The 27,748-nt window shown below is 49.6% G+C and overlaps 1 protein-coding gene across 3 annotated transcripts; it reads left to right on the top strand.

The window, feature by feature from the left end:
- The first annotated feature begins 642 nt into the window (after positions 1 to 642).
- On the top strand, positions 643 to 26,379 carry MPL (MPL proto-oncogene, thrombopoietin receptor). 3 transcript variants are annotated; one of them, XM_074266187.1, is made up of 12 exons: positions 656 to 870; positions 3,632 to 3,714; positions 4,069 to 4,306; positions 9,819 to 10,225; positions 10,750 to 10,906; positions 11,095 to 11,224; positions 13,154 to 13,347; positions 13,476 to 13,618; positions 14,006 to 14,165; positions 14,270 to 14,363; positions 23,345 to 23,435; positions 23,514 to 26,379. In XM_074266187.1, exons 1-12 carry the CDS (start codon positions 777 to 779, stop codon positions 23,865 to 23,867), a joined length of 2,145 nt encoding a protein of 714 aa, XP_074122288.1. In that variant the 5' UTR covers positions 656 to 776; the 3' UTR covers positions 23,868 to 26,379. The 3 variants fall into 3 exon arrangements, with proteins under 3 accessions (XP_074122290.1, XP_074122288.1, XP_074122287.1); XM_074266186.1 differs by having other exon boundaries at positions 3,632 to 3,800; positions 4,128 to 4,306; XM_074266189.1 differs by lacking the exon at positions 14,270 to 14,363 and having other exon boundaries at positions 643 to 870; positions 3,632 to 3,800; positions 4,128 to 4,306.
- Positions 26,380 to 27,748: the final 1,369 nt, after the last annotated feature.

Here is a 27,748-nt window from a genome sequence, read left to right as displayed (position 1 = left end):
AACAACCTGAAGACCTCCAGGGACAGTTACAGGTGACCAGGAGAGGGCATGTAGGTAGCCAACATCTCCATCTGGGCCAGCAGCATTAGGGAAATCTGGGAAGAGGGTTCGGGATCCCCTCAGCAGATGGCGAAGTAAAAAGAGGGCTGGGCTTGAAGTCATGAAGATCTGAGTTCAAATGTGACCAGAGATAATTCCTAGCAGTGTGACTTTAGGCAAGGCACTTAACCTCTATCTAGCTCAGGTTCGTCAGCTACAAAATTATAACACATCTCTCCATGGGTTATTGTGGGGCTCAAATGATCAAATAATTGTAAAAGTGCTTAGCGCCATGCCTGGCACATAGTAGGTTCTATATAAATATTAGCTATTACTATTATTTACCCCTGGAGAATGGGACAGAAGAGCAAGGCGAATGCTAACCCGGACCTCCCTGGACAGCTGCTGTGGGTGGGGGGTGGGCTCTACAGTACAGAGTTGGGGATGAAGGGGGGGAGAACTAGCTATCCCAGTGCCCACCCCCTTCCTCTCCAAGTCTACACCACCTTCCCTCACAGGTCCCCAGACTTCCTCCTCCCAGACCCCGAGCCTGGGGCCCCAGTGTGGTCAGGGATCAGTTCCTCTCCGGCCCCTGGGCTGCCCAGAGCTGGGGCTGGGGCTGGGAAAGGGAAAGGGACAGGACGTAGGGCCATATCTGACAGGAACCTGTGGGCCTGGGGTAGAGAGCGAGCTGGGGCCCAGCTTCCTGAGGGGAGGACCAGGGTCGCACAGCCCACATGCCCAAAGGGATGCCAGCCTGGGCGTTCATCCTGGTCACCTGCCGTCTCCTCCTCTTGCCCAGCCAGGACGCCACCCAGGTCAGCAATGAAGGTAAGGGGACAGAGCCTAAAACCCCCCTCCCAAAGGCCTGGCATCATAAGGTAAGGGGGGAAAAGAAAGGGAAAAGATGAGGGGGACATTGGAAAGGCAGAAGGACACAAGGGGAAAGGGAGAAGGAAGAAAGTGAAGGGGAGAGTAAGAGAGAATAAGAAGGTGGTAGGGGAGAATGAGGGGAGGAAAGGGAAAGATATGGAGAAGGGGGGAAGGGGAAGGGGAGAGGAAGCCTACAGAGAGGGAGAGAAAGCAGGATGGGGGCATCGGTGAGGAGGTGAGGAATATTCAGCCAGGAATTCAGCCTACTGTGTGCAGAACACTCGGGGAGATTTATAGTCATAAAATATATCCATTCATCAAAGAAGGGCTAATATAGGAACAAGAACTCTGGGAAGCTGGGACTGAACAGGGCATCCTGGGAGGGGGCATCTGGCAGGAGCTGAGCTTTGAATGGGTTGGAATTCAGCAGAGGAAAGGGAAGGGAGGACAGCATCCCAGGCCCAGAGAGACGAGAGGGCAGGACAGTGAGGAGAGGATGAGAGCCAGATCTCTAAGTCCCCTCATGTGAGGACCTCTCCCTACCAATGGGGGCTAGCCCCTTCTCCGAATCATGCAGTCTGACACAGCTGCCTTGGGTCACACAGTCAGAAGGCATCAGATGGGAGACTTGAACCCAGGTCCCTCCAGTCCTGCTGTTACACCAGGCTGCCCCTCAAATGCCCAGGGCATAGCAGAGGAGGAGCTAGCTTTAGAGACACAAGATTTAGGGTAACAAGGGACCTCAAAGTTCATCTAGTCCTTCATTTCCACAGGAGGAAACAAAGGCCCCCAATCAAGGTCATCCAGCCAAAGAGCAAAGCTGAGCTCCTTCCACTCTGCCTCTCAGACACCTTTCTCAAACCTCAGTTTCCTTAACTGTAAAATAAGACAATAATGTTTACATTCCCTGCCTTTCAGGATGAATCTTAAGGATTAAAGGGTAAGCTAGGAGAGGCAATCGTGGGGCCTGGGGGCTGGAGAGCTGGCCCTGACGCCAATAAAGCCTGAGTTTGTCTCTGACACTTAATGAGAGGATAACTTTGGACAGGTCACCTAACACTGGTGGCAGAAGTGCCATGCTCTATTGGCAGCGGGAATCTCTTCATCTGGGAATACCCTAGACAATGAAATCACTACTCTACATTATTATTTGTTTTACGTTTTTATATCCCTATTATTATTATTAATAAGTTAAAGGACAAGGTTTCACAGGAATGTTTTATTCAGGGCCAGGAGAGACAAAGCCAGGAAATTAAACTGACTCCAGAAGTGAAGGCCTCGAATGCCAGGCAAAGGAATTTGAATCTAAAGTGGGAGGTAAAAGGGAGCCTGCTTTAAGTCAGTAGTTGTTTTGACATCTAAGTAGTTCTCTGTTCTTATATTGTCTTATCAGTTTTTTGAATCCTGGTACGATCCAGGACCTGCAGGCATTTCCTGGCCTTTTTGAGGCAGTAGGTGGCTCAGTGACTAGAGGCCTGGGCCTGGAATCAGGAAAACCCGAGTTCAATTCTTCCAACCTCAGACACGAGTGATGTGACCCTGGACAAGTCACTTAACCTTTTTGCCTTGATCCACCGGAGAAGGCAATGGCAATTCACTGCAGTGTCCTTGCCAAGAGAACTCTGTGGACAGCATTCCATGTGTCATGGTCCACGGGGTGGCAAAGTTCCATCCGCCTGAACAACAATAGGGAGCCATCTAGGGGTTTTGTTTGTTAACAAAGGAGTGTCCTGATTCAATCTCTGGACAAGATCTATTATTCTAGGAAGGTCAGGGCTGCCCCTACTCCAGAAAGCTGGCTGGCACTGGTGTCCCCTCCCCCTTAGTCCTTTGCATCCTGGCTACAAACACTGGAGAAAGCTTGGTGCAGGATTAGATGTCTCCAGTTATCCTCTCCACAGGGCTTGCCCCAGACTGAATTTCTCTGTCTACTTGGTAAACATTTATTAAGCACCTACTGTGTGCAGGCACTCTTCTAAGTGATGGGATGCAAAGAAAGGAAAAAGACAACTGCTACCCAGCTCTCAAGGAGCTCACAATCCACTGGCAGAGACATAACACAAATGCTTAGGGGCAAGTTAGACAGGGCATGAGCTGCCAGTGGGGGGAGCGGGGGCAGAGCCCCCAGTTCTTCCCCTTGCCCAGCTCTGGCTTCCTCTGGCTTCCTCTGCCATCCTGGAGATTCCTAGTCCCCTTTTTAAAAGGGGGTTTTCCCACGAGTCAGGGACCCTCCTCAACTGATGCAGGGCCAGTGAGATCTGCCTCCATGGGAGATTCCGGGTGGCTTAGAGGCCCACAGGCCTCCCAGACTACCCAGAAGCCGCCAAAGAGCTCTCCGGGGAGCTTGGGGGGGAGGGGGGTCTAGCTGCAGTACCATCAGCCCGCGACTCCCGGGCCCAGCAGAGGGCTAGGGCCTTCCCCACCTTTGCCCCCTTCCTCGGAAGCCGGTGGCCGGAGCTCAGCAGCTGGCTAACGCTGCTGTGTCACCTGTAGAGGTGCCCTGTGCAGCCACTCAACCTCCGGCAGCGGTGCCCCCTCGGGAAGGAGCCGGGCCTCTGTCCGGGCACGGCCGCATCCCAGGCAACCCCCTCCCCCCCCCCACGTGGCCCGGGATCCAGCCGGGAGCCCCGTGACCCTCGCCAGGCCAGCCTGGGGAAGGGCGGGCAGGCCCTGGCGGAGCTGGCATGTCCCTGACCGCCGGCCTTCGGCTCCTTCCCAGACGCCTCGCTCCTGGCGGCAGAGCCCGAGCCGCTGCGCTGCTTCTCCAGGCAGTTTGAGGACCTCACGTGCTTCTGGGACGAGGTAGAGGAGGAGGAGCGGGCTAAGCAAGAAGAGGAGGGTGGCCAGGACCACCGAGGGCCCTACCAACTTTTCTTCGCCTACCCCGGGTGCGTGCGTCCCACGCAGAGATGTAGTCCCGGGCGGCCCCAACCGCCAGGGAATGGGGGGACAGGGGGAAAGGACGGGCTGGGGAGTGGGAGGGGAGGGAGGGGGCTGGGCGGGGCACATCCTCTCCTCCAAGTAGAGCCCCTCCGCTCTCCACCTCCTTCCCCCACCCCCAGTGGAGGCCGGAAGGAGGGAGGGGGAGAGGGTATGGGGAGCCGGGCAACCCGAGGCGGGGTGGGCGCGGGATGGCAGCACCCTCTCCCCTGGCAGTTCCCACGCCGGGAGAGCACAGGCCTCCGGAGTCCCTTAGATCCGTGCCCGGCCTGCAGGGAGGAGCCCCAAGTGTGTGCACTCAGCTCCCAGACGCTGCCCACCGGAGGGCTTCGCCACGTCTGTCAAATCCAGCCCGCCGAGGGCATGCGCCTGTTTGCCAAGCTGACGCTCTGGGTGTGGGACCCTGCCAACCGCCGAAACCGGACCCAGCGAGTGCTCAGCCTGGAAAACGTGGGTGAGGCCCTCTCTGCTCAAAGCTGGCGTCTGGCACAGCCCGGTCCCTCCTCCCTCCTCCCCAGTCCACAAGCTCCTTTCTCCTCACAATCCAGTCCTCCCTTCCCACAGATTTGTCCCTCCTCCCTCCACACAGCCCTGTCCCTCCTCCCTTCCCACAATCCTAACCCTCCTCTGTTCTAACAGCCCTGTTCCTCCATACAGCTCTGACCCTCCTCCCTCCACACAGCCCTGTCCCTCCTCCCTTCCCACAATCCTAACCCTCCTCTGTTCTAACAGCCCTGTTCCTCCATACAGCTCTGACCCTCCTCCCTCCACACAGCCCTGTCCCTCCTCCCTTCCCACAATCCTAACCCTCCTCTGTTCTAACAGCCCTGTCCCTCCATACAGCTCTGACCCTCCTCCCTCCCTCCCTCCAATCCTGGTATGCTGCTCTCTCAGTCCTGCCTTCTTCCCTCAGATCCTGTTCTCTCTCCTCCTAGTCCTCTCCTTCCTCACTCAGAATCACAGAATTTTAAAGCTAGAAGGGGTCTCAATGGCACAGTCCAAAAAGAACCCCTGCTCCAACATACCAAGCAGTGACCAGCCAACCTTTGCTTAATGACCTCCAAGAAAGGGGAGCCCATCATCTCCTGGGAAGGTCCTTTTCCATTTGGGGATTATTCTGATAGGAAGTTGTTATTCTTTTCTGACATTCAGCCTAAACTTCTCTTTGCAACTCTCCCTTTTCTCCACTCCTGGTTATTCAAGCAGAACAAGTCTCTTCCATGGAAGTCCTTCAGATACTTGAAGGTCACTCTCTGGAACCTTATTTTCTCCCAGCAACCATCTGAGGTTCCTTCAACTATTTGTCAACATGTTCCTTAAAACAAGTCATCCAGAACTGAACACTACCTTCTAGGTAGAATCTGAGCAAGACAGGGTGAGGGGCTATTAGCTGAGCAGGAGGCCTACTCTTCTGAATGCAACCCAGAAGTTTTTCTGGCTTCCACATTCCAGAGGAGGTGTTCAGGGGGCTCTCAGTACCCGGCATGTTTAGGTCTCGGTTGGCCTACCTATACCAACCCTTTGCCTCTGGACTCATCTTATACCTGGAAAATTTCACCCTAGAACACATTTGTGCCATCTGAATTTCATCTTATTAGATGTGACTAAAAAGAATAGCATTGCCAGCTTGTTTAGTGCTTTAAGTTTTGCTAAGTGCTTTAAAAATATTCTCTCATTTTATACTTACAACAACCCGAGGAAGTAGATGTAATTATCACCTAATTTTACAAATGAGAAAATTAAGGCAGACAAAAGTGAAGTGACTTATCAAGAGCACTTGGGGTGAACATGGGAGAAGAGGGAGCCTGACAACTAGCAAGTATCTGAGGCAGGATTTGAACTTAGGGCTTCCTGAGCTCCAGGTGTAGCTCTCTATCTACTGCATCACTTAGCTACCCCTTCTAGTCTCTTCAGGTCTCTTGGGCTCTTGACTCTGTATTATTAATAATAACCTGTGGGGCAGCTAGGTGGCGCAGTGAATAGAGCACCAGCCCTAAATTCAGGAGGACACGAGTTCAAATTTGAACTCAGACACTTAACACTTCCTAGCTGTGTGACTCTGGGCAAGTCACTTAATCCCAGCTTCAGGGGGGGAAAATTATAATAATCTGACATTTAGATAACATTTAAATTTTACAAAAGTTTACGAAATCATCCCATAGGATGCCACAAAAATCCTATAAAGAAGACATTGCTGAAGCTCAGATAAATTAAGCAACTTATTTATCAGGCTTATGTCTAGTAAGAGCCTGTCCAGATCTTTTGGGTCCCTAGCATCATCCTTCCTTCCTTCCTTCCTTCCTTCCTTCCTTCCTTCCTTCCTTCCTTCCTTCCTTCCTTCCTTCCTTCCTTCCTTCCTTCCTTCCTTCCTTCCTTCCTTCCTTCCTTCCTTCCTTCCTTTCCTTTCTTCTTTCTTCTTTTCTTTCTTTCTTTCCTTTCTTTCTTTCTTTTCTTTCTTTCTTTCTTTCTCTCTCTCTCTTCTTCTTTCTTTCCTTTTTCTTCTTTCTCCTTCTCTTCTCTTTCTTTTTTCTTTCTTTCTTCCTTTTTTCTTACCTTTTTTCTTCTTTCTCTTTCCCTTTCCTCTTCCTCCTCCTTTATAAAGATCTTCTTTCTCTTCTTCTTCCTTCTCCTTCTCCTCTTCCTTTGTAAAACTCTTCTTTTTCTTTCTCTTCCTCCTCACTCACATTTAGATAGATCTTACAGGTCTTCAGAATACTTCACACCCATATATCCCATGGAACCTGTTGGATCCTGAACCAGGAAGACCTATGTTCAAGTCATGCATCAGACACTTAATAGCTGTGTCACACTGGGCAAGTCATTTAATTTCTGCTGCCTCAGTTTCCTCATCTGGCACCATTATGGCAAGGTACTTATGAGGATCAAATGAAATCTTTATAAATTGCTTTGCGATCTTTATAGCATTAGTTATTGTTAGATATCAGTTATAGTTATGTGCCAGCTAACATCATCATCACCATTCCCCTGTTAGGAAGGTATTACTGTGGCTGAGAAGAATTCAGCAATTTGCTCAGCGTCACACTTCTCTTATGTGATGGAGGCAGGATTTGAACCCAAATGTTCCTGACTGCAATCTAAAATTCTTTCAGCTACACTATGGTGCTCTCCATGATGCAATTCTCACTCTCCCAGTTTTCCATCCACTGCAAAATTAATGAGCCTGCCCTCTGTGCCTTTAGAAGCTATTGCTAAAAAAAGTTTTAGCAGCCCCATTGTCAAGGATGTATCTTTGAGCCACTCCACAGAAGACATTTGCCAAGGTGCCATTGAACCATCGGTGACAGCTCTTGGAGTCTAGTCATTCAACTAGTTCCTAATCCAGTTAATTGTACTCTCCTCTATTTCCGCATCTCATTTTTTTTCCCCAAAGAATAGCATGGGATGCTTTATCAAATACAAATCTAGATAAATTACATGTATGCCATTCCCTGGACCTAATAGTCAAGTAACCCTATCAAGAGAGAAAATAAGGTGAGACTGGCAGGACTTGTTCTTTAGGAAGCTAGGCAGTTTATTTGTAATTAATGCTTCCTTTTCTAGTGGTCACCTCATTAATAATTCATGAAAAAATTTTGCCAAGAATTGAAATCACATGTACTGACCTCAATCTTGTAAGGAGTTTGTTCTTTTTTCTTTTAAAAATAGATATCGGATTAATTTCATATTTTGTATACATTTTGTTATATGCACATTTTATGTTTATTTTTTATTATTTTTTATTAATTGGTACCTAATTCATTAATCAGCAATCATTAAATATTTCCCAGTTACATTTAAGAAAAAATTTTATATATTGTTTTAAATCTTGTTTGAAATGATCACCTTTCCTGCCCATTGAGAAGACAAGCAATATGATATAGATTCGAATATATATGAAATCATGTAAAGCATATATCTTTATTACCCATGTTGCAAAAAAAAAAAAAAAAAAAAAAAAGTCTCTTTCTTTTTCCAAAAATTTACACTTTTCCAGTCATACAGAATTTCTCCCATTCAGCATCTTTCAAATATTACTACCAGAGAATTGGTAATCCCATCCAATTCAATTCAATAAACATTCCTTGAGACTTATTATAATGTTCCAGGCATCAGGGATGCAAAGACAAACACCCAAACTCCCTGCTTTCGAGAAGCTTACATTCTGCTGAGACAGCATCCAGACCACACCTTGAATCTCTGGGCAATACAATAATCGCTAGTTATCTCCTTAATTTTCTTCCATTTCAAATCTCACGTGACTACTTTAGTTCTGTCCTTTATATTGCAAAGGTCATCATCTTTGGCAGAGGGAAAAACAAGTAAAACTAGACTTGAGCTCCTCAGTCTTCTCTTGATTGTCATTTATCATCAACCCTTCTATCCCTTCTCTGATTATTTTCTCTTTCTCAACAGAGCAAAACTTAATTAAAACAAAAACCTGACACCTCCAATTTTCTCCTTTTCTTTAGCTTTCTTTGCCAATTTCAATTTGTTTTGAGCTTTCACTCTTTTAATATGGTTCTTATAGGGCTACTTCAGTCTTTTTTTCTTCATCTTCCTTCCTTTGTCTCCATTTTCTGTATGTATCTTTTCAAAATGGAGTTGATTGATAAATTCCCCATATATCCACATTGGTCTTTTTAAATATTTTCACTTTTCTCCTTCACTAGAGTTATTTCTTCCTCTCTAGAGTTATTAATGAATTCTTCTTCTTCTTTTTGCTTTTTCCTGAGGCAATTGGGGTTAAGTGACTTGCCCAGGGTCACACAGCTAGGAAGTGTTAAGTGTCTAGGGTCAAATTTGAACTCAGGTCCTCCTGACTTCAGGGCTGGTGCTCTATCCACTGGGCCACCTAGATGTCCCTATTAATGAATTCTTTAGACTTGCCAACTAGTAGTGGACTGATTTCCTCAGTAGGAGTTTAGTTCTCTGAACCCTTTCACTATGAACCCTATGCTTTCCCCAAATCTGTGGTATGCCCAGATGTTCTCTCCTCTTTCACAAACTTTAAGAGTCATTGATGACTTTTCTTCACATTTCTCATTATTTCTACCTCAAGAGTAAATTCCTCTCCACTCACATCAGTGCTTTCACATTTTGAAAGATGAAATTACCATCAATCCATCAAGAAGTTTAATTAGCTTCTCTAGCTGTGTGACCTTGGGCAATTGCCTCCCCTCCCAAAGTTATTAGCTTCTATGTTTTTGGAAAGAGAGATTCCCTGTATACATTGAAATCTCCCATTGTATTATCATTATATTATATCATGTTTCTGTTCCAGTCTTATGAACTCTTTTCTGAACCTTACTTTCTCTCCTGCTTCTATTCAAGCTGTCTGGTGAAAATTTCCCTTCAGTTTCTGCCTCCATTCATCTTCCCTCGTGCATTCCTCCTGGACTTTCAACCATGAACTTTTCATCTTTCTGCTCAATCCCACCCAGCCTCTCCCCCCACGTCTTTCTAATAAAGTATCTCCTTCCTGATCTATATTCTTATCATGGATTTCATCCCACCAAGTTTCATGATACTAGTTCGCCCCATCTGTTACCTTACCTTTGTGCCTTTCTGGGTATGGACATCTAAGGTCATGTGTATTCCTACCAGCATCCTTCCTGGATGTTGTCTCTTGTGAATATTTGAGTGACTAAACTGCTTTTCCCTTTCCTACATTGTGGCTACTTACTGTGGTATCTGGCTTGTTGGAGACAGTGGGTTAATTTTCTCCCTTCCCCTCCCTTTTCAATTAAAGCTCTAGATTTACAAGGCTCTAGGCCATTTCCCAATCCTGTCCTCATTCTTCACAGAATTGGGTATTTTATTCTTCAGCCTTCTACTGATAGCTCTGTCTGCTCTCCTTTGAAAGAATCCTTTAAGGTGGTTTAGGGAGCGCTCATGGTGGTCTGGGGTGGGGAAGAAGCCTTTGGAGTGGTTGGGGAAGCACTGAGATGCTGGGTCCTCTGCCCTAGGCCTGCCTGCACCACCTAAGAGCATCACTGCAGTGACTTCTGGTCAGTCTGGGGAGCTGCAAGTCACATGGGAGGCACAGCCCTCAGATATCAGTGACTTCATGCAGCATGAACTTCAATATGGCCCTTTGGATCCCAGCCACCCTGCTCAGCCCACAGTCACAGTGTTGCTTCAAGCACCCATGTGCTGCCCATTCAGGAAGTGGCCACACACCCAGCCACACCAGGCCACGGCAACCCCCAGACCCAATCAGACTCCAACTCGGCTTCCAGGGAGTCAGTCTATACAGCAGTACCCTGCCACCGAGGGACCCTCCAGAAAAGGATTTATGAGCCAGGGACCTACTGTCAGGGGACCCACAGTATCACAGTGGGCTGGGTCAGAGCAGCTTGGGGCCACCAGAGAAGTAAGTATCTGGCTTTCTCTGTCTCTATCTTCTCTCACCCTAGGCCCAGAACATTTCCTTTGATTATGAACAGAAATGGCCATGAAGCTCCCTAGTGCCCCATCCCCAAAGCTTTCTTTCCCTACTCTATTCCCAAGATGCCGTGTTCAGAGCTTAGAGGTTGAGGTCTTACATAGCCCAGGAATTATCAGCTTTCTCGGGGGCTACTTTGGGCTAATTTCATTATGGATAAGTCACAAATCCTTCCCTTAATAAGCCTCCAATATGCCAGAAGGATAAAGGAACTCAGTATAAGAGCTCCTCCACGAATGAGAGATGATGTACCCAGGAGGCTGGTCTTGAGGGGAAAATCATCCACATAGCCTCCTTCACTAAAGTAGTAAGCTCCCCATTATGGTAGTTATCCAAGCCAAGGTTATAATAAGGATATGGTGGGTGGGACATTATTTGGAGGAGAAGGAAGGCATAGACTAGAGGAATTCTAAAATCTCTGAGTCTCTGACTCAATGATCCTCCCTCTTCAGCCCCTAGATCTAATAGGTGAAAGTTGTATCATCTCAGGATTTCAACCTGGGACCTCATATTGGCTCCAGCTCAGGAGCAAGCCTGATGGAATCTCTCTCAAGGGTTTCTGGGGACCGTGGTCATCTCCTGTGAACGTCACCCTGCCACGGGATGCAAGTGAGTCACCAGGGGAGGGCAGGTTAATTTTGTAAAGGAACAGGTATGGGGAGAAGAGCAGAAGCCTCCCCCCTATTCACTCTCACATACAATGCAATAGAAGTTACTGGTGGGGGGGGCAGGGATAGGGAGAAGGGAGGGAGAGAGGTTCAGGTGGGGCCCAGCACAGTTTTCCTCTCCTGGTCCAGGGGAGATTGGGCTTCAGTGTTTTACTCAGGACCTGGAGCGTATCACATGCCAGTGGCGAGGACCAGCCCATCCCACCGCCTCCTATGGCTACTTCTACCACTGGACAACTGGAAGCTGTCCTAGAGACAGGTAAGCAGGCAGGAGCTGAGTCAGCAGAGCTGGCAGTCTGGACTGAGGAGAGCTCTAGGCCACAGAGTTGCTCTGGTGACATGGATGACACCATCTATACCCAAACCATCATCAAACTAAAGCTACCATTCCTCTGCAGGGGCAATCAATCAATCACCAAGCACTGATTAAGCATTTGTGCTGTGTCAGGCACTGGGCTGAGTGCTGGGGATGCCAAAAACATGATCCCTGCCTTCAGGGAGTTCACAGTTTGATGGGACAGACGAATAAGTCACGCAAAAAGACATGATAGAAAGTAAATACAAAGTAACCTCAGAGGAAAAGCCACAGGACCAGGAAAAGTCTCAAATGGAGAAGCCAGAGCGTGGGTGGGGTCTTAAAGACAAGGATTCTAAGAAACAGATGAGGGGAAACTGCACTCTAGGTGGGGGGGGACCCAGTCCAAAGGTGGGGGGGACCCATGTGAGGAACCCCAAAGCAGGCAGGTGGAGCTGGAGCATTGACTGCATGGAGGGAAGCTGTACGTTCAAAGGCTGGAAAGGTATCATGAGGTGGTCAGACCCCATTTTAGGGAATTCACTTTGGCAGTGGAGGATAGACTAGAGAGAGAAGGTCTTAAGCCAGAGAATGTCTTGCTGCATTTGTTCTTCAGTTGGAGTTGGTGTAGTAGGGAGGGGCCCTTCTCCACTAATGTCATAGATCTTGGAAGAGACACTGCTAGCCTGGGACTTCCAATTTATTTATTTGTTTGTTTGTTTATGAATTCATTCATTTATCTGTCCATTTGTTTATTTGTTTGTTTATTTTTGCTGAGACAATTGAGGTTAAGTGACTTGCCCAGGGTCACACAGCCAGGAAGTGTTAAGTATCTGAGGCCAGGTTTGAACTCGGGTCCTCCTGACTTCAGGACTGGGGCTCTATCCACTTCGCCCCCTAGCTGTCCTGGACTTTGAATTTATTAAAAAAGATTTTAGAGAAGGAAATCCTTGAAATTCCTTGTGATAATTGTTCCTAAGTATTGGCTTGCACCAAGGGAAATGACTAGTTTTCTCTGTCCTTGGGCCGTTAACTAGCTCTTATTCAGTGTGCCAGGGATACACCTGGGATACACACCTCTGCCCTCCTGCTGGAGGGGACAACATGCAGGCGCGCAGATAGAAAGAGAGCCCAGAGAGACTGTCATAAAAATCCACAGAGGAGGAGATGAGGGGGCTCTAGAGCCCTCTCTGGAGGCACCCGAGCCTGTAAGCGGAGCTCAATAACGGACGCTGCATCCTGGCATCCTCCTCTCCCCTCGGAGGGCTCTCCTGCAAACAGCCGCAGCGGTACAAAAAGGGCCTCAGAGGAGATGGCAGGTCCGCGGAGAGGGGGAGGCTCGAGGACCAGAGCTGAGCCTGGAAAAGGAGATGAGGGGGCAGCCCATCCCAGGAGTGGGGCAGACCAAGCCAGGACAGGGCATAGGGAGGGGGCGGAGCGCCAAGTTAAGGAGGCAGAGTGCCGGCATCGCAGGTGCACTGAAGGGAGTAAAATGTAACACTGGAAAGGGTTAGAGTTTAGCGAGGACATATTTGATCCTGGAAGTGGTAGGAGGCACTCTGTGAGGGAGAAAGGGGTGACTCTTAGACTTGTGCTTTAGGAAGATCCAATTAGGACACTTGCAATCATCCAGGTGGGAGTCGCGAGGTCTCAGTCTCAGGGTGATGGCTGGTGAATGGAGAGGAAACATGGTCAGACAGACAGATCCTCCATTTACATAATATATACATTTATGTCTCTGTATGTATGTGTATTATGTATGCGCATGTATGATAGATGAAGGTGGTGACAGCCTGACTCCAGTGCCAGGAGGGGGAAGGTTAGGGAAGCCTGATGATCCTCCCGGGGCCCAGGAACCTGGTCACCTAGCCCGGCTCGTGGCCGTGGGGGGAGGTGGGGCTTTCTCCACAGGGGCCCAGTCTGGCAGAAATGTGAGGAGATGGACCCCGCGCCCGAGGAGGCCCCGCTCTCCCTCTGCCACTTCCAGTCTCGAAATGGGAGCGCCATCCACGTCCTGGTGGAGATCCCCTCCGACAGCGGCGCCATCCGCCAGTACCTCGCCGCTCCCTTCTGGATGCACCAGATCGGTGAGAGTGCGCCCTGACACCAGGCCCCTCTCCCAGACTCCCCCGCGGCGTCCTCCGCCTCCCAACCTTGCACCCTTCCCTGTCCCCTGGCCCCCGCTCTCTGAGCGCCGCCTCTCCTGACTCTCCAGTGCTCGTTGACGCTCCAGAGCTGCACTGGACAGCCGGGCCCGGGGGGCAGCTCAAGCTCTCCTGGAGGGCCCCCGCGCCCTGGCTGCCGGGGAGGACCCACTACCAGATCCGCTACTCTGCTCAGAGCCACGGGACCTGGAAGGTGAGGGCTTCGCGCGCCCCTGCCCCTCTTCCCTCCCCCCCCCCTCGCCGTCAGTGTGTCGGGTCAGTCCTGGGGAGGCTACGGGAGGCGTCAGTGTAGGGCGTTAACCAGGGAAGTGCACTAGGGTCATTCACGCGAGGAAGGGGTGTGTGAGTGCGGCGAGTTGCTGGCGCGTGGGAGTGCGTGTGGCAACGTGACTGTCTCAGGGAGGGCGCGAGTGTAAAGTCGCGTACGGGGAAGGGACGTGGGGTAGTGTAAGCAGTAAGTTCGTAGTTCGGGATCCAGGTGTGTCAAACTCCTCCCCCCGCCATGGACGAGCGTACACGCAGACCAATCAGAGGCCATAGAAGGTCTTTGGCCCCGCCCCCTCCACTTGGGTCTATGCAGGTGCTGGAGCCTCCGCGGGATGCGCTGGGAGAAACCCTGGAGCTCCGCCCCGGGGCCCTATACCGACTCCAGTTGCGCGCGCGGCGGGACGGCCCCGCTTATCACGGACCTTGGAGTGCCTGGTCTGCGCCTGCGCTCGTGGAGATGGCGCCCGAGAGTGGTGAGAGGCTGGGGTGGGAGATGAGACAGGGACTGCGTCTGCGCAATGAGGGAGAGGGCGGAGCTCTGGGCCCAGTCTTTTTGACCTCCGCGACCCCCGGACAGGCTGGGTCTCCGTGGTGACGAGCACGGTGCTGACGCTGGGCTTCGGCGGTCTCGTGGGCCTCGTGTTGCGGCGCCTCTTCCCGGCGCGGTTCAGGTATAGGCCCCACCCTCAGGCGCGTGCGCGTGCTTTGCCACTCTTCTCCCACCCTTTCCCCGCCCCACTGTTGGATACAAATGGATACAAAGTAGCGGCGGGAGGAGCCCCGCTGGGGAGGCGGATCCCAGTGTCCTGGAGGCCCACAGGGCCGAGCCTCGAGGCTTGAAGGGCCCAGGGGAGGCGGAAAGCGTTCCAGGCACGTGGGGCAGGCAGGGCAGAGGCTGTGCCATAGTGCCCGGGAGGAAAAAAGCAGGTGCTGAAAGGCTTTCCTGGAGTAATAGGGAGCCGTGGATGTGGAGACAAGAATGTCATGGTCAGATAAACCTAGATTCCTCGGAGTTTGTTTTCTTTTTTAATATCTTGATAATTATTTCCTTTGTAATCTTACTTTTTGCTCTTAAGATCATGATCCAGGGAAGGTTTGTGCCGCTCACTAGACACCCTGCTGGCCGTAGAACTCTCTGGGGAGGGTTAATGGTCCCACCTGCTCCTGATGGTTAGGCTGGCTCTTTGGAGCCCCCATCCTCACTCTAGCCAATTACAAGGCACTTCGGTGATCCAAGCCTACCTACCCAGTCCTGCCTCCCTCCTGAGCCCAGTCTCCATTACAAGCCCGCTAGGATCCAGCCTCAGGCTTTCTTGCTGTTTTCTCAGGCCTCTAATGTCTGACTGGAGCTGGACAGCTCCAACCGGAAGTCCCGTGGGCACGGAACTCATCAGCTTCCCCCAAACGCTCCTCCCTTTCCGACTCCCTCTCTCATTTAAATGCTCGGTCTCTTGTGGGCTTCTTGGAACTCATTCTCTCTCACCCCATCTCTCGGACCCAAGTCTTGATTTGACCCCTCTCTGACACTGCTTCCACCTCATCCCCTGAGGTCTTCTTGATGTTCTCATTCCCCGTTCTGTTCCTTCTAATCAACCTCCGGAATGATCCTCCACAAGGCCAGGTCTAACCCAGGACATCTCCTTCACCCTCCCCCCCACCTCCAGAAGTTCAGAGGATCCAACATCAACCTTTTGTTGAGCATTCAAAGATCTCTCTCTCCACTCGGCCCAGCTTGGCTCCCTGTTTCTCACATGCTGGCTGACTGTACCCTTGCCCAGGTTGTACCCACATTTACACTGTTTTCCCTCTCTGCTTGTACCTCCTTTCATCTTCCAGGATTCAGCTCCAATCTCAGGAGGCCCCCAAACTGCTGCCTGTGCCTTCTCCTGGTATCTACTCTGAGTACCATGTGTATAGGAGTGTGTATAGACATTTATTCCGCACTCGCTATGTGTCTGGCATTGTGCTAAGTGCTGAGGAAACATCATGTCTTCTGGGAGTTAACACTCTATGTAAAAGGAAGCTAGGGATGGAGAGAAGGTCTCCCTTGGGCCAGATGGAGTAAAGTTGGATGTGAAATGAAGGGGAGGCTGGCCTGTGTTGCTTCTTAACTAGAGGACTGGCCTGTGATGTCATTGTCCTGAATAGGCAACTACTTGGTAAAGAAAGGCTCATCTTTTCAGCAATTCACCATCCTAGAGTTGGGGGAGGGGGAAAGAGGGGGTCAGTGCTCTCCCTTGATGAGAGCCCATCCTACCCTAGCCAATGGATAGCCAAAGCAACATTTGAACACAGCTCCATCTCTTTTGCTCTGAGGTCCAATTTTTACGCCATGAGCCATAAAGACTTCTCACCTCCATTAGAATGGGACAGGGATGGTTTTTGTTTAGATTCAAAGAGTAAGCACTATGGTTGGTATATAGTAGGTGCTTAATCATTGCTTGTTGCTTTCACCAGGAATTGGCCTAGCTTCCCAGGGTAAGTTGTTGATTTCCCCAGGAATCAATCCAGCTGTGGTCTGCAGACAATAATCCTTTGCATCTCTCTCCTGGGTCTCTGACAGACACTCCACAATTCTATTTGCTAATTGTCTGGACAGTTGCTCTCTTGCCCACTCGGGGCCTAGGTCCTGGAAGGAATCTAGAGCAGTCTTAGCTGCCAGATGCTCCATCCTTCTTGGTGCTCTTGGCACTGAGGCCAACGGCTAAGGACCATGCAGACAAAAGCCATCCTGTATCTTTGGTCCGCAGAGAATGTCACGGTGTACCTCAGCAAATAAATACTGAGAGATCCAGGGAGGCCACTTTGCTGAAGTTGGGGTGTTGAGGAGAAGGAGCCTTATTTTGCCAAACAGGAACAATGGACAGGGAACAATGTGAAATAGAGACAGAAAGGTAGGTGGGAGCCCGCTGGGCGGTAGAACTCTCTCTGTACAAGGCGAGGGCTTCGAGGGTTTCCCAGGCCTCATCATCTCCTGGTAGTCACCACCAGACTTATCACCACCAGACTTACTCTTTGCCTGGTCTATTGTCACAACCTCCTAATTGGCTCCCCCATATTCCAGGCTCCTCTCCTCTCCAGTCATCCCCCAAGTTAGCTGGCTGAAGCTTAGGTCTGAGCACTCCCATTCTCTGAAAAGCTTCTGGGCTTCCCAGGGCCTCCAGGATCCACTACTCAGTCTGGCTGCCCCCATCCTTCCAGCCTGGGAACGTTCCTCCTCCTCAGCCCATTGACTGCTGGTAACTTCCCCCTTTTCTGTGCCCACGCGTCTCCTGTTCCTGGAAGGAGCCACCTCCTCCCCTTCATTTCTTAGCATCTTTCGGTCCCTGTTCCCGCATCTATTCCTGCTGCCCAAGCTGCCTTCTCCAAGTATCTTGTAAGTGTTAGGTCTTCCCCCTGCACTCCTTGCCCCAGACTGAGCCTCAGAGGGCAGGGCCTGCTGCTTGATTCTTTGTACCCCTGTGCTGGCCCCAGGGGATCTCTATAAACCAGGTTGTGCCCCATTGTTTGGGAGAGACTTCCTGTGCTTTTGAAACCCAGCCTTCCTCTCTTTGGCTGCTTTGGGCTTTGCTATCCTTTGTCCAGCCAGACCTCCTCATCCCCACTGGACCCCACATAGGAAGGGCCGGCCTGTGATCAGGACAGGCGGGGCCATGTGGCTTCCTCCTCATTTCTGCCATCTCCTCCAGGATGAACCACCAGTCAGGTAGCCTCCAAAATTATTGCTTTTAGCAGAGAAATCACAGGCCCTATCAAGCTGTCATTTATTACATGCCTGTTGTGTACCTGGCAATGTCCAAAGCAAAAAAACAAACCAAGCAGGCACAAGGTATCTTTAGAGAAAAACATCATAGGTCAAGGATTCTCAGTTAATGATAGGGAGGTCGAGAACTTGTTTTTGTTTTGTTTTGTATTTCAATACCTTTGTGATCCTATGTACTTAATTTCAAAAATAGTACTGCCTTCTTGAAAGAGGCCAGAGCCTCCACCACACTGTCAAAAGGATCAGTGATGAAAATGACAAACAGACACAAAAAACTTGGGAACTGGGGGCTCAGATCTGGGAAGGATAAGATGCTTGAGCTTAGTTTTCAAGGAAAGTAGGGATTCTAAGAGGTGGAGATGAGAAGGGAAGGCATACCAGGTATCAGGCATAGCCTGGGCAAAAGCTTGGAGATGGAAAATGGAGTGTTGTGTGAGGAAAGCCAAGGTAGCTAGATTAGAGTGTGTGGAGGGAAATAACAGAAGGCTAGGTTGGGAAAGATTTTCAAAACCAACCAAAGAGTTTGCTCTTTATCCCAGAGGTAAAAGGTATTAGTTTTAGTAAGGGGTAATGGGGACAGAGCTGAATTTTAGCAATATCAGGTTAGCTGCTGGGTAATGGAGGAGCAAGAAAGGAGAAAAAGGAGGCGGGCAGGAAGGCCACTGGGAAGGTAAGTGGCAGCTGTACCACTGGAACAGAGGCTTTGGATCCAAAAGATGCTCCATGGTTACTGGGGAAAATAAGCTAGGGAGTCATTGCAGAACATACCTAAGGTGTGAACATGGAATCTGGGAGGATAATGGAGAGGGGGACAGAAGGGAGCAGGATTTGGGAAAGAGAAGTTCTCTTTGAGGCGTGCTGAGTTTGAGGGGCCGGTAGGGAATCTAGCATTGATGGCCAGGAGCCACTGCACCACCCTGCCTCTGCCCTATCAGACCAGGTCGTTTCCTCTTCCTGGGCCTTTGTACAAAGTCCTGCCAGCCAGTACTCCAGGGCTTTCTCCCAGTGTGTGACTGTGCTTTCCCCCCATGCTTTCCCTTTGAGCTGTCTGTTTCCTCACCTGAATAGATCTTAAGGTCCAGGGACTCTCTCCATCCTGGCAGAGTTCATCCCAAGTCACAGGGACCCCATCAGGACACTAGAATTGTTTGCCATTTCCTTCTTCAGCTCATTTTTCAGATGAGGAACCTGAGGCAAATACAGTGCTCAGGGTCACACAGCAAGTAAGGTCTCTCATATTGGAACTTGGGCCTTCCTGACTCTAGGCCTAGCACTCCATCTCTGGTACCACCTAGCTGCCCCCAAATATTGGGGCCTGATGAAAAGTAGTGAAAATTTGTTTAAAAATAAATGTATTAATGTAGCATAATAGCAAAGAATTAGAAAAATATATTTCTCATTCAGGTTTATTACAAAGTAAAAAGAATAGTTATAGGAAGCAACATTTTAAGAAACTTTTAATCCCTGAATTTAGCTATATAGGTAATATGCCACATATTTCTAGATAAGTTTACAATGCTAAGTTGAATATGTATTGCCAGTTAAAATATTTTAGCAGTGTGAATTGCCAAGTCTTCTCTTTAAGTTTTCATAGGGATGCTAATGAGTGTACAGCGTTTTATCTACATTTCATGAATTTGCATGCTCGCATTCTCACATAATAAACAATGTAGCACAATAACAAAAAGCATTTTCTAAAATCAATAATGCTTTTACTGTCCTTGCAATATTTTTCAACAGCTTCATTAAAATAAACTTGAAAAGCAGACTTTAGAAATAACTTCAGCCACTCGTGCTTAAAGTAATCAATGATTGTCGCCTCTCATCGAGTGAAAGGGTTTCAGTATTGATAAACGACAGTGCTAGGCAGTTCTTAGACACTTTAAATCCAGGTGGAATGTTTTTTATGTCATAAAAATGGAAATTCTGGAAGGTATCCTTTCTTGGAATAAGCCTGTTTCATTCACCTGAAAATTTTGTTGAAAAGTATATCCACAGGAAAAGCTAGTTGGTACAGTGGATAGAGCACCAGCCCTGAAGTCAGAAGGATCTGAGTTCAAATGTGGTCTTAGACACTTAACACTTCCTAGTTGTGTGATCCTGGGCACACAACTCAATTACCTCAGCCAAAAAAAAATTTTATGTATATATATATCTCCACACTCTTCATTTTCTTCTTCAAAACATCAAAATATTTTGCTACCACATGCAAGTGAGCTCAATTTTTTAAAACAGTATTTTATTTCCCCAGTTACATGTAGAGACAATTTTCCACATTTTTAATTCTGAGTTCCAATTTTTCTCTCTTCCACCGTGAGACAATAAGTGATTTGATATAGGTTATACATTTGAACTCAATTTTCAAAGCAATCAGCCAAGCACAATAAAAGTTCCTTCAGTATTGACTTCATTTCCATTTTCTCTCCCTGCCTTAAATATATCTGAAGCTTTTGTCTGCAGGATGGCTGCTGTACTAAAAGGAATGCATTGATGATTGTAATCCTAAATCCAGATTGCTAAAAGATACTCCATTTGATCATTGTAACACTTCTGTTCTTTGTAGTTGTTTGAAAACCACAAAAGCCTACTGCAACTTTGTCTTTTTCTTGTTTCATCTGCATGTTTTATAAGATTCAGCCTCTCTGACATCATACCCTATTTTAGAACCATGTTCATATCATTCGATTACATCATCATTTAACGCTTTAGCAAGCTGTTTCTTTTTTGTGCCTGTAGTGTTTCCACCTCACATAGTCTTCCTTTTGTCCATTTTGGTAAGAGCTCTTGTTCCCCTTATTTATTAACCATGAGAAAAGAAAAGGGGGAAAAAAGGGTGAAAATCATGTTGATCCACGTTCAGTGTCTACAATTCTTTCTCTAGAGGCAGGTGACATTTTCCAATCCAAGTCCATTGATTGCTTTGAATCATTTCACTGCTGAGAAGAGCCAAGTCTGTCACCGTTGATCATCACTTAGTCTTGTTGCCACTGTGAATGGTTTTCTCCGGGTTCTGCTTACCTCATTCAGCATCAGTTCATGTAGGGCTTTCCAGGCTTTTCTGAAGTCAGCCTTTCATCATTTCTTATAGAGCAATAATATTCCATTACATCCATAGACCATAACTTAAAAACATAAATAACATAAAAGAGTTGTTACAAACTCTGCACCTGTGTGTCCTTTCCCGACTTGGATGGTAGTAAGGGCTTTTTAAAAACCATTAACTCAAATCCTGATAATATGGTACTTAACAGCACACTCCACCTACATGCAAAAACTTTGGTTTGCACTAAATATGATCTGATACTACTTTATAACTCATACTAAATACTGGTCATGGGATCATAGATTCAGCCATGAAAGGGACTTTAAAGGGCAATTAGTCTAACCAGTTATCTTAAAAGTAGAGCAACTGAGGGTCAGAAGAAGGAGATAACTAATTCAAGGATGTCGGAAATGGGACTAGATTTCAAAGGAAGGTCCTTTTGTTTTGGAGCTGCATGTCCCATGTGCAGGACACAGGTTGTCTGAGCTGCAGGGCAGCTTCCCCCTTTAATTTATTAGGATGCTGGTCTTATTCTGTTGCTTTCCATTCCTGAACAGGGAAGCTTAAATTAGGACCAGTGAATCCAAAGCTCATCTTTAAAGCACCTTCTTAAGCTGCTGCTTCCCTTTCCTGACTTCCTTTCTCTCCTGAATTTTCCCCTTCGAATCAGCACCAGAGGTCCACTTCTCCACTTCTGTGCTTTCCAGGCTTGGTGGCCAGTACTCAGCAGTTTCTCGAGGTGTCACTGGACTGGTGGACATGGGGATGATTTGGAGATAGTATTTACCTAGATTCTAGAAAGGCTTCCAAGCAGGGCCTTTGAACATTGTTGTGGAGAAGATGGAGAAATGTAAACTTGATAAAAGGGAGAAGAGTTTAATAGACTCCTATAGGATTCATCAGTTAAAAGGATTCAGAACAGTTTGCGTGGCCAGACACCCTCAGAAAGCAATTGTCTTTGTGGTTGACAGTTGGAGGAATAAATGCTCTGTGCCTGGCCCTGGGCAGGACGCCTTTCTTTTTTTCACCCATGACTTGAATCAAGGGTATCATCAGTCAACAAATACTTATCATGTGTGAACTGCGCCAGGCCCTGCTTTTTTCTAGCATTCTAAGGAGGGCATGAGCAGGATGCTTGCCAGCAAGGAACCCCTATCCTAAGGAAGGTGAGGACATGTATATAAGTAGGCGGAGAGTAGCCTGAGCAGCAGTGATGGCAATAATTCCAACCAGGACAGTGATGTCAGAATCCACATTGGACTGGCTCACTGCTCAGGGGGATAAATACAACATCTGCTTTGGGGTCAAAAATCAGCCTCCCAAGTACAAGGTGAGGAAGGCTCAGAGTTAGACAGGACTTTGTCTGACAAAGCTCTAGCAGCTTGGAGGTGCACTGAGGCACTGGATCAGAGTGCCAAACCCCCAGACCCTTCTCAGATGTGGCTTCATAGGGGGCACTTCAAACTCTGCCTCAATTGTCTACTGTAAAATGGGCCAATGATAGCATCTACCTAGGTTATTATGAGGATTAAATAAGATAACCTAGGTAAAGCACTTTGTTCTAAGACTACCATTACCACCACCACCACTATTACTATTTTAGCCTACTGTGAGGTCAATCTGAGTCAACAGTCTCAAGTCCATAAGCATTTATAACTGCTTGCTGTTTGCTGGGCACTGTACGATGGCCCAGGAATATAAAGGCAAAACCTATTTCAGGTTTTAATGGGGGAGACCACAGGCAGACAAGTATGAAGCAACAAGATTTCAACAGGATAAATTGGAGATGATCTCAGAGGGCAAGCATGAGCATTAGCGGGGATGTGGCAGCCAATTAAGTGAATGGGCCCACATCAAGGAGCTCAGGAGTTTAAGAAAGCTTTTGAGAAAGAAGAGGGTATCTACAGGAAGGGCTAAGCAAAGGGCCTGGAATCCAGGCATCAAGGATCATCCAAGAAATTGGGAAAAGACACCAGGAATGAGGTCCCTGAGCTACTAGGGAAAAAGATTTTGTGGGAGGGAGAAAGACAAACTTGGCCCCAGAGGATAGAAGCAGCAGCAATGGGAGCTTAGGCCAAGAGGAGTTTAGGCCTGAATGTCGAGGGAAAATGGCAATCTGCCTCCTGTTTTTGAGAAGGGAAAGGTAAGCTGCCCCTTCATTTTCTTTGTTCTCTAGAAGCTTCCCTTGATGCTAACAGGGCTGCTTCCAGTATTTGATGGCCAGAGAAGCCAAGGATCTAAGATACCCTCTGATTCCCTGGGGAATCTGCCACCTGGCCCCTGTCTTGGATGCTGGGTGGGCTTGGTGGGAGACTCGAGACATCTCGGGCTAGATCAGAAGGGCTTGCCTGAAATCTGGAAGAGCTTGCTATCTTGGTTTGAGGGACAGGAGCTTCAAGTAAGCCCTTGCTTTCTGGGGGCAATTCCATGTTGGCGAGGGACTAAGAGACTGCTTAGCCCTAGTCCCACAAGGCCATGACCCTCTAAGATGGGCCTAGTTCCTGGTTCTGCCATTGGCCCAGGCAGTCCTGCCCTGACTTGCCCTACTTCTGATTGTGGAAGTGCTTGAGAGGACTGTGGGCTCCAGGCCAACTAACAGAGGAGGGACAGGACACCCTGTTCCTAGAACACACCAAAGGGGCAACTTCTGAAGCTTTTAATGAAGTACACCAGGCCACATCATGTGCAGGCCCTGGTGAGAGGCTGTTTGCCCAGGTGGGCATCAGTAGGAGGGCCTTGGATACTCACTGCAGCCCCCTCCCCACTGCTCCTTTCGCTTACCCTAACAGAGTCCCAGCACTGTCAGCAATGCTTGTCTCCCCCCCCCCCCCTCTTTCCCTGTGCAGGGCCCTGCGGCAGACCCTGTGGCCTCCACTTCCTGACCTGCATCGGGTCCTTGGGAGTTTCCTCACTGAGCCTCCCACCTCCACGAGCCAGGTGAGTGATGCCCTTGTCTCTGGGCTTCCTGATCAGGTCTACGTCCCCTCTCACAGTCCCTGATCTCATCTCTCCTAGCCCAAGGCCCCAGCCATAACTGAAGAGGAGGAACCGAGCATCTTGGAGGTCCTTTCTGAGTCTGTGGATGGCCAGTCCCAATTGGACTACCCCGTGTTACTGCAGGCTGGCTGCCCAGGCTCCTCCTGGTCCCCACCTTTAGCCCCAGCCCTTTCACATTCTGAGCTTGACCCCACCACCCACATCGACAACTACTCCTATCTGCCTCACTTGTCCCAGCCTCCCCCCACCTCAAATCCCTGCCACCAGCCCTTGGACAAAGTACCATTCCCTAGAGCCCCCAGGCCCGAATACCTGCCAGTGACCCCCCTCACCCCACTGCTTTCCCAAGTGAGCCCAAGCTCAGCTTACTGACCTCCTGAGTGGGGCCCTTGCCCTGCCCACCTCCCTGCCTCCTGAACAAACCTTAAGGCCTCTGTTTACCCTCCCAAATTAAGCCCCATGGAGCACAGTTAGGGCCAAGCTGCACCCCACTCTCCCAGCACCCAGCCCTAACCTTACTTCCTAGTCATGGAAGCCTGAGCAAGCCTGGGCCTGAGCTTTGCCTGGGTAGCCATTGATCCCCAGAGTAACCAACCCTAGGGACTGGAGCCTTTATCACAAAGCACTTGAGGTCTCTCCCAGCACCCAGGGATTGAATCTTTCCCAAAGTCTCTGCCACCTTCATTGTACAGAATTGGAAATAGCCGCATATCCTCGGCCTATGGCGTAGCTCATTCACCTGGAGCCCTGGCGTCAGTGACTCACCTGGCTCCTTAGCTATTGTACACAGCCACTCAATAAAGGTTTCCTGGAATGACCATTTGGGCTTCTTCCACTAGGGGCAGAGAGGGACGTAGTTGAACGAATGGCCAGGCCCCTGGGACTGTCACAGAGAGAAGGGCCTAGCCTGGGCCCCCTGCTGCCAGGCGGCAGAGAGGAGTCCACAGCTTTGCCAAATGACTATGGGGGAGGCCCTCAAGGGCAGGCAAGAGAGGCGCTGCCCCCAGCTCTTGGCGAAAGCTACAGGCCTCTTCTCTTGTTGGAGCTAGCTACCAGGCTAGGAATGAGGAAGAGCTAGCTAGCTTTCAGTTCTGGCTTCTAGGCAGATGACCTTGGGGAAGCCAAATCCTTTCCCTGTGGCCTGAGCACCTGCTGGGGTCCCAGCACTGGGCTAGGCACAGAGGGACACCCGAGGCAGGAAGGCTGTGCACATGCGCAGGACCCTGAAGGCTGACATGGACACTCTCCAGCTTGCTCATGTCTCAATTAAGTCCCCCAAGAGCCATGATGAGAAAACCACTAGCAGTATCTCAGCCCCTTCCACCCCACTCCCCCGAGGGGCACCTCAGGGATGCCTAACAAGGTTGAAGGGAGAATTCAGGGGGATGGGGAGGAGAGCAGACTTTCCAGGCTAACTCAGGGCAGAGTTGCCCTCCCTCAACACATGCTCGTGGACTAATAGGGGGAAGCCAGATGATAGAGAACCTGAAACGTCAGGTGGAGGAACAGGGAGAATTAGAAGAATCCTTGAATTTCTGAGACCCATGGGCAGGGAAACCCTTCAAAAGAACACTGTATCTGGACCTTCTACTGTGATTGCGCCATGGTGCATCCAATAGTTTGCCATTCAGTCTCTAGTGGAAGACCTTCACAAGGAGGGCAGCCTGTGCCTCTTGGAGGCAGCTGTTGGCAAGCTTCCTCAGTCAGTGTCTTTGCAGCTTGCTTCTTCCCCTTTGGATTCATCCCCATGAGGCTAAGGAGAAAGCACCTAGCCCCTCATCAGCATGTCAGCTCTTTCTGTCCCTGGAGATGGCTGGCATGGTTCCCTTTGGTCTCCTGGGCAGTTTGGAAGGTGAAGAAGTTTTTCATCTCCTGCCAATGTTGAAGGTGCCAGAGCCCAATGTGGTTGGCTCTGACAACAGAGAGCTGGCCATTCCCCCAAGCTCCACCCTGCCTCCCACCTGGAAGCTTTCAGAGCTGGGGCAGATGCTGAAGGGAGGTCTGGCTACGTGGCCGGTGTGCTCACACCATCTATTTCTATGCTTGCTTTCCAGCCCATCTCTCAGGTCTTGTGCACTATTCAGTCCCCTCCAGCGTCACACTCTGTATGCGGCCCTCTCCTCTCAGCACCCCCTCCAGCCTCCTCATGTCACCCATCAGCCTCCTGGTCCCAGTCACCTCAGACTCCTTTCCTCACCTTTCATATCCAGTGAATCAGTTGCCACAGCCTAGTCGTTCTTCCTTTGACATGCTCTCCACCAGGCTAGGTGACATTCCTTCCTTGAGAAGGTCCCTTCTCTTTGTGGACTTCATGTCTTTGTATTAGCCATCCCCCGCCCACCTCCCCAAGCCTAGAATGTTCTCTCTCCTCACTTCCACCTTTCAAACCCCCTGATTCCCTTTAGCTCTCAGCCCAGATGTCCTCCCCCACAGAGCAGGCCCTGGCTGCTTATGTCATTTGTGGTGTCCTTGGGCTTCACCCAGGCTGATCCCTTGCTAGCTTAGACCACAAGGAGCAAGTAGTAAAATTCTTGTACTCCATCCAGCAGCTAACAAAAGAAGTTTCCTTAGCCGTGGCGGGAGAAAGATGTTTGTTTACCCAGGATAAATACTGCTTCAGGAGGTCAGCTTCTTGGGCAGGTGCCAGGGACCGAAGCCCACCACCGCCCATGAGTCCGTCACCCTCCAGAATGTTTTCAGATCTTTTAAGGGAGAACCAATCTAGTTTGCTCAGAGTTGGGGAGGGGGAGTCAATTGTTCTCTCTCCCCTAGAATGTAAGCTCCTTGAGGTCAGGTCTGTTGTCTTTGTTTTTCCACTGAGCTAAGCAGTTCCTGGTACATAGTATAGTAGATACTTAATAAATGCTTGTTGTTGATTGGCTTATGACTGTGTTGTGATTCTCCACTTCCTCCCAAGATCTTGGGTCAATAGTTCAGTCTAGGGGCCTGGGGATCATACCAAATAGGTCCAGACAATGCTGCTGATGCTAACGGGTTAATCTTGAGTCCAGGTTGGATTATGTTATGCCCTGACTCAGAAATCTTGTGCTGTTATCTCCCACCCCCCTTCACCCACAAATTCGAGTCCAGACTCCACCTGCAACCAGGCCCTGACTTGGGCCCTCCCCCGGCTTGTCTATCGCCTCCTGGCACAGCCCCCAGATCTGGCCTTGACTTTTGAGGACTCCCTCCTTCTGCTCATTGCTAGGCAGAGTTCCAGGATCTCCATGGCTCTCTGTATAACATCACCAAGACCCCTCCCCTGGAAGAGCAGCAGTGACAAGAAACTCACCACCTACTGGGGCCACCCTTGGGCAGCGCCCTCGTGGGAAGGTTCCCTTTACTTTGGCCACAGAAGCGGCTGTGGGACACGGCAGACTCAAGGCTCCTCTCTGAGACAAGTGCAGGATTCTGGGCAAACGGTCATCCCCTTCCTGGCGTATCACTGCTCACTCAGGCTTCAGTCCCTCCCTGCCCTCCTCCCCATCTCCAGCCCATCGTCCTTCCCTCCCCCCTCCAGTTCTGGAGCCAAGATCGGTCAGCGCCGCGGGGCCTCAGTCTCCCAGTAACTTTCTGCCTGACCCTCGCCTCCGCCACTCCTGTGCCCTGTCTTCTGCTCCACCGGAAGTGGAGCTTGTTGGGGGGAAAGACTTTTTTTTTCCTTTTCTTTTCTTTTTCATTTTTCGTTGTTTTTATCCATTAATGAATGATTTCCTCCATTCCCTCAGGCATTCTCTAGGATTGTTCCTTTCTGAGTAGTTGACTACCCGCCCGGGGAGTTTCCTGCCAAGAAATCCCCGGACCCACCTAAAAAACCCAAATCCCCCACTCTGCCCCTTCCTTTCCTTCTCCCGGGAGGATCAGCCCCTCCCCCTGTCAGTTGCGGCCGGAGCTCTCCAGAGTGGTTTTCTGCTCACTTTGCCCTAACTCCCGGCGCTGGGAGCTGCGTCTCCGTGGTGGAAGAGGGGGGTTGAGGACCCTGGAATTCCGAGCGGGAAGGGACTCGTGGGAAGCTCTGTTAGAGCGGGCGGAGACCCCGGAGGCCTCAGTCCCACTCCTTCCCTTTATAGTTGAGGAAAAGGAGGTATTCTCAACGTCAGAAGCAGGCCTGAAACCCGGGTCCTCGAGGTCTCCTTCCTCCCCTAGGGGGGACTCCTCGGATGCGGTCCCCCAGGGAGGGCAGGAAGGCGGCCTGGATGTCGCGAGTGAAACGGCCGGGCGCCGAGCCCGAGCTGAAACGGGAGGGGAAGAGC

This window comes from Sminthopsis crassicaudata, chromosome 4, assembly GCF_048593235.1.
Source record: "Sminthopsis crassicaudata isolate SCR6 chromosome 4, ASM4859323v1, whole genome shotgun sequence".
NCBI lineage: Eukaryota > Metazoa > Chordata > Mammalia > Dasyuromorphia > Dasyuridae > Sminthopsis > Sminthopsis crassicaudata.
This window is presented reverse-complemented; position numbering and strand designations above follow the sequence as displayed.